This window comes from Engystomops pustulosus, chromosome 6 (genome assembly GCF_040894005.1).
Source record: "Engystomops pustulosus chromosome 6, aEngPut4.maternal, whole genome shotgun sequence".
NCBI classification, from domain to species: domain Eukaryota; kingdom Metazoa; phylum Chordata; class Amphibia; order Anura; family Leptodactylidae; genus Engystomops; species Engystomops pustulosus.
This window is the reverse complement of record NC_092416.1, coordinates 143,444,305-143,451,025: the sequence shown is the minus strand read 5'-3', so window position 1 is coordinate 143,451,025 and position 6,721 is coordinate 143,444,305. Positions and strand designations below refer to the sequence as shown.

Genomic DNA, 6,721 nt, shown 5'->3' with positions numbered 1-6,721 from the left:
TGCACACGACTGTATGGAGGCCAGAGATACAGCGTCACAAATAGCTTTTCTCCAGATCACATACGGATAACTCGCAGACCATTTTTGTGAACGAGGCATAAAACTGACAAAAAAGTGTGTAAAACAAATCCAAACTATAAGCAGAGTTTGTGGACCAAACATTCATGTGAAAGGGGCCTATCCCATCTTGCTTTATGACTTTGGGAGCTTTTGCATTTTGAAAAAGTTGTATACATCATATATGTATCTGACTTCTATTCTCCAAAGAACACTCAATTTTATAGCCAGTAAGAAAAAAATTATACCAGCGCAAATACCCTGAAAAAAACGGACATGGGATTCATGGGGATGGGTTTGTGCACCTGTTATTGTTCTTTTGCTTGGCTTCTCTGCTGATCAATTCCGGGATCCGCTCCGCTAGCGTTGCGTTCATAATGCTACGCTAGCACACAGGGGCAGGCATCTGCTTGATCACATATGCGTTTCTAGAGAAACGTATATGATTGGTAACCAGGCCCCAGGGTCTTGTATTGTTTAAATGCAACATACAGGGGTCTGGTTACCGACCGCATGTGGTTCTCTGGAAGCGCATATGCGATGGGGCCAAGGCCCAACCCTTGTGAGCAAGAGGAACGCGTAACCCCGGTTTTTTACTTATTGATGGCATTTGAAAAGTTAAGGTCTTCAGTGAAACAGCTCTAAGCTATTCATATGCCTGGTATGGGGAAAGTGTGAATTTGCGCCAAACATTTAAATTTTGTGATTTTTAAATGTGCGCTAGCGTCGCGTTATGAACACGGCGCTAGCGGAACGTGTGAACGTGCCCTTCAAAGGAGGAGCAGCACCTTTCCATTATTTGTCTCAACCCATTATGATCCACACCTGCTTTGGCTTCAAAAACTGCATCTGAAAAACTGAATGTGTGAACACACCCTCATCATTGGCATTTACAATACGCATCGTAAACGTGATATTAACACAACTTAACGTTAGTTTTGGTTACATTGTTAACATCACATTTACACTGCGTTTTGTGAACACAAGTGTTAACAGTAATGTAATTAGGCAAATCACCTCTCTGCAGCTGTTGTAATGGGTTTCAAAACGAAATGAAAACACAACGTGTGACAGCTCCCCCAGGCCGAGATCACATGTTCCATTTGTGTTGGGAGACACATGCAAGACACTGGGGTCTGGTTACTGATTGCATACATTTCCCTGGAAACACACATGTGGTTGCATTATGAACGCAACGCTAGCAGAACATGGGACCTGTGCCTAAATCGAAGACCTCCCTGCACCCAATGAGGACATGTGCTAGCTGTATTTTCTACAACTTCCACGCATCCTCATTCACTTCTATAGGCTCATGCAACGCAAAAGGTCTAATTCCTGCTCAATCTTACGCCCCGGCAGTCATTTTCAATGGTCAACGGCGCACAAGTGGAGCTCACCCACAGAACCCTTGCATCATGTGCAGGGAGCCTATTACTTCTGTTGCATCTGAAATAGGCTCCTCCTCCAGCTATGACCTGAGTGCTGGCAGCTTGTATAAGCGGGATCACCTGGACAGCAGGGCTTATATTGTGCAGGAGCCGTGCAGTGGGGGGCAGGTTAAGGATCTCAGTAAGAGTAAAGATGCAGAACCAAGTGGCTAGTAAGCAGGTGAAGAAACCTCTTCTCACTTGCCCTTCTGTGGGGTGTAAGGCATTGTTCAGGAAACAAGTCCGGCTGAGAGAGCATGTGGCCAAACACACAGGGCAGGTAAGGGGCAATAAAAGTGGGGCACAGTATTGTTATTTTGAGCAAAATCTGATTATTGGAAATCTTGCATTGGAAGAGTGAATGATGTTGGTGTGCGTGCATGGGAGTATTACTTAGGAGATAATTTGTATGAAGATAATCTGTAACTCAAAAAATGCCCCCAATTGCAGTTCTTAGAAGTTGACCCCTTCTCTAGGTCTTAAAATTCTCATTAGTTTACATGGTATTGTAATGTGCAGCATGCTATCCAACGTGTAGTGCAATGACAGTGTAACTTTAACCAGCGTCAGGAAAGGGCCACATGTGTACATTGATGGTGTTTGACCACAACTAATGTACATATGTCTATAACTTGTATTCCCCCACCCCCTAGAAACCATGGAGATGTGATAAACCAGGATGTGGGAAGGCCTTCTTCCATAAAACCCAGCTCCAAAAGCACTGGAGAAAACACCTGGGATTGAAGAAGTACATGTAAGTCCTATATTCTACTGTACAGGTGTTGCAATAAACTTGCTGGGAACTAAATCTGAAATGTGGCTATTTCCAGATGTCCCTTTCCTGACTGCCGGGCTGGCTTTGTAGCAAAGGAGACTTTGAAACGTCACCAGAAATATAAGCATGCCACAGCAGACCCTCTCAAGGTGAGTGGAATCTCCTTAAAAGGACACTTCTCAACATGAAGAAAAACTATCCTATAAACATAGTTTTTCTTCATAGCCTGACTTGGGGTGTGAATAATTGGTGTGCATTCACATGATCAGTTTTTCTAGATGCAGTGTTTACTGCCAAAGCCAGGAGTGGAATGAAAAGAGGAAGCTTCTAGTCCTCACTCTTTTTCACTCCACTCCTGACTTTTGCATCAAAATCTGCATTTGAAAAACTGAACATGTGAATGCACCCTTAGCCGTCATGTGTGCAGCCCATACACTGTCAGAAGTGTAAATATGATTTCCAATGTGCTGTAACTTTCTAACCCTAGTGCTCAGTGAAGGGATGTTCAAAGACCTTCAGAAAGAAAAAGGCCTTTAAGCAGCACCTTGCAGAACATGGTGGTGAGGCCCTGTATCGGTGAGTATTAGATGGCCAAGGGATACATAATGGTCTCTGACAATGTCGCTGGGGCAAGTCCATTAGGGGTGTGGTCACACATTCTGTCGGTAATGTTTTGAAACGCAATGCAGTCAAATGGGTAGGGACCTGTTCTTGGGCCTCTTGATGTACCCTTTTTGGCGCAACTATGCCAGGTCACTTTCGTTTGCAGGATTTTAAATGCAGGCATGAAGCAGGAGTGCCCGCCCTCTCTGCCAGCTGCTACAGTGCACAAGAATTTTAAATATCAGCGCTTCTATGACAAATTGGCATAGAAGCAATGATAGATCTCCCCCATGGTGCTGGTTACCAGTCTCATGCAATTCAGAGGAAAAGCATGTGCGATCAGCACATTCCGATTGCATGTCAAAACCAATGGAACATATAACTGTACCCTAAATGTGTTAAAAAATTAAGACCAGAACAAAGACCATATCACTGCCCCTTAAGTTAAATCTTCTGTCTATCATAGTTGTGACCAGCCTGGGTGTGAATGGAAATCCAACTCTAAAGCCAGTGTTGCAGGCCACATTAGGCGCCATGCCGGTAAGTAATTTTTAATCAATTTGGTATTGGACCTTGCACAGCAGGAAGTAAAATGTAACTGCTAATCCTTAGGATACAGATGCCCTTTCCAAGGATGTCAAACCACTTCTCCAACTTGGTCTGCCCTGCAGAAACATCGCATGTCTCATCCATGTAAGTTTAGGGTGCACACACAATATGGGGGTCTAAATATTGCAGGAGAAAAAACAGATTTTTGGCTAGAGATGCAGCTTTTATAAGATAGCTGGTGTGATTCCTAATCTGCATCTGAACCAACTAACGGTTAGTGAAAATTGGCAGAAAATTTTACTTTTTGCCATTTGTTTGCCAACCAACAGGGGCGTAACTTGAGGGGGTGCAGTCGCAACCAGGCCCAAGAGGCTTAGGGGGCCCATAGGGTCTCACTTTCCCATATAGTACTATAAACCATACGTTATAGTCAGGGGCCTGGGACAGACTTTGCACTGGGGCCCATCAGCTTCAAGTTACGCCACTGCCAACCAATTTTTGTCACCAAAACCAGATATGATAAAGGGGGGTGTAAAAAGGACTTGTGATGGGTTTCCCTTTGTATTATCTAACATATTCATATCTGAATTCCTCTAGTGAACTTAAAATGTGCCAAGTGTAATAAGCCGGTTAAGAACAAGGGTGCCCTACAAAGACACAAACTAGCCCATGACTTTAAACCTAAAGTCTACACCTGCCCCCGTGAAGACTGCAAGCAAACCTTTACAACAGTCTTCAACCTTACTCATCATGTGCGCAAGATCCACCTTTGTCTGCAGCCCTACCACTGCTACCATGCAGGCTGCAACCACACTTTTGCAATGAGGGTATGTAGCTGCCAATGATCTTGGGAATGGTAAAAAAAAAATGCAAGACTAAAAACTTCAAATTTTTGCCTCCAATCCTCTAGGAAAGCCTGCTCCGTCATCTTGTTGTGCATGATCCTGAAAAGAAAAAGCTCAAGGTATGGATAGGAATAATGCAGTTTGGCAGGATATCCCTGGCATCTGCCATGTGATAATGCAAGGATATGCAAGTGGATGCTTTACTTCTCCTTGTCCAGTGAGCCTCCCTCAAGATATACAAACACATTTCGGCAAATAATTGTAAAGTTATAATCTTTTCATTGAAGAAACCATTTGCTTTCTTTACCAATTCCTCACATGCTTGCTGTCATTTTATAGGAAGCTTCATTCCTGGTCCCTGGTCATGTGATGTCACACAGGTGCACGGCTTGTTATCACAAGCTGTTACACAGGTGCATGGATTGTTAGTATCAGAGCCGTGTGACATTACCTGACCAGGGTATATATAAACAGGAAGGAATCAATGAAGCTTCCTAATGAATGACTGCAAGCAGTGATCTAGAAAATGGTGAGGAATTGATAGAAATTTCCAATTTCTGTATAACTTTCATTTCACAAACTATGAATTTGCTGCAATTTAAAGTGGACAACCCATTTAAACAAAGGCCCAGTTCACACCTGCATTCATCCCTCCGCTGTTCAGTGACTAAAACAAAAATAAGGGAAGTTTAATGGATCCGATACAAATGGCTTCAGTATAGAGCAATAGTGTATTTTGGCTCTCACTGGGCCTCTTATCAAAAGGGGGCAAAGTTGATTTAATTGCTTATGGCAAGAGCTCAACCTTAATTTTATAAACTGCTTTGGGGAAAAAAGTTGATCTCTGGTTGCTGTGAGCAACTAACAGTTTTGCTGTGACTCTTTTGATTACCTTAAATAAGTGCCAATATATGCTATTGCTCTTTACATATCCCTTAAAGGGGTTGGCCATATTGCCTCATGTTTTCTGTAATGGGTGAGGGGCAGGATATTGGGCTAAATTGCCAATTTAAATCTAATAAATGTTCTGCAATGCTTTCTGTAAATTAAAGCCTCCTGTAGTTTACATCAGCCGGATATTCCTGCCCATAAAATGGCAGCAGATGGAGGGTCATATGATCTAACGTTCCATGAACAATCACCCTGAAAGAACATAGGGATAGTATTCATGAATATAAGATGTAGGTTTTAGTAGGACGATTGCACATGGGACAGATGGAGATCACATGACCCTCCACCTGCAGCCACCCAGCAGTTTCACTTTTCACCTCTGTACATGATACTACTTAGTGTAAACTCCTAATATGTAAAATAACTCAATCCTGGTCCGGTATAAAACGTCTTATAAACTTTTTCTAATCTATCACAGCTTAAATTCAATCTTAAACCCTCAAAGAGACGTATAAGAAGAGCCCAGCGTTCATTGCCTTCTGTAGAACAAAATCTAAGCCGCCTCTTTAACCTGAAACTTGGATTTCGTAGCAAGACCCGTCTGGAGAGTAACCTTTCAAGCCTATTCAATGAACGAAAGCTCCGTGGTCCTTCTGAACCAGAGGTGAACCTAAGCAGCCTCTTCCATCTGCCTCCCACCCGTGCCAGGTCCGAGAAAGCAGCCTGATCAGCAAAGGAGAAAGTATGAGAACCTACACTCATACCAAAAGTCTATTTACAATAAACTCTTGTAACTTATAGATGACCGAATATGAAAGATGTAGCCCAGGAAATGTTGATATGAATGTTGGACAGTGCTCTCATGGAAGTGTCTTTTTGTTGTATATAAATTTATATAGGTTTTTGTTTAAAAGTTTTTGGGCAAAGTATTTGATTTTCCCAATTTTAGCAAATAATGCTATGTAATTTTTAAGTTGTTATACTGTCCATTGTAAATACAATAAATTGCCTCTATTGAACACCAGTGTGATCTATCAAATAACCAGTAGGTGGTGTTGTCGTCTTTACTAACTCAGGGGACTGAATCATGGTAGGGAAGGCAGAGCTCTCCTATTGGAGACTTTAGCAACTTGAGCCGCCTGGCAAGCAGACTAGTATCATGGTTAGAAAGACATCAGTCCAAGATATACATTGTATTGCGTCTTATCCAGTGTTAACTTGAATGAACTGTTATCAGTCATAACAACCTCCTGCGGGCTGCGGCAGAGCGTTCCTCAGTCTCACTGCTTTTGCAGTAAAGAATCCCTGTCTATGGTAGAACAACTTCTCCTATAGTCAGGGAGGATGCCCCTTTGTCCTGGTCACAGGCCTAGGTATAAAAGGATCATTGAGAGATCTTGTTTAAGTATTTTGTACATTATAAAAAGGTCTCCCCTCAGATTTGGGGGGGGAGGGGGGGAACTAACATTTTGTATTCTGGTTATATATATATATAGAATTTTTTTTTTACACCAGTGCCCCAGACTACATATTCCATGTGTCCTGACCAGTGATTTGTAGAAGGGCAAAACTAT

The 6,721-nt window shown here is 42.5% G+C and overlaps 1 protein-coding gene across 1 annotated transcript; it reads left to right on the top strand.

Annotated features, from left to right (window-relative positions):
- Nucleotides 1–1,497: 1,497 nt before the first annotated feature.
- On the top strand, nucleotides 1,498–6,166 carry LOC140064531 (P43 5S RNA-binding protein-like). Its single transcript, XM_072111524.1, has 9 exons — nucleotides 1,498–1,764; nucleotides 2,138–2,238; nucleotides 2,315–2,408; nucleotides 2,747–2,835; nucleotides 3,329–3,402; nucleotides 3,475–3,555; nucleotides 4,009–4,238; nucleotides 4,322–4,375; nucleotides 5,626–6,166. The coding sequence occupies exons 1-9, from the start codon at nucleotides 1,639–1,641 to the stop codon at nucleotides 5,872–5,874; spliced, it is 1,098 nt and encodes a 365-aa protein (XP_071967625.1). The 5' UTR covers nucleotides 1,498–1,638; the 3' UTR covers nucleotides 5,875–6,166.
- Nucleotides 6,167–6,721: the final 555 nt, after the last annotated feature.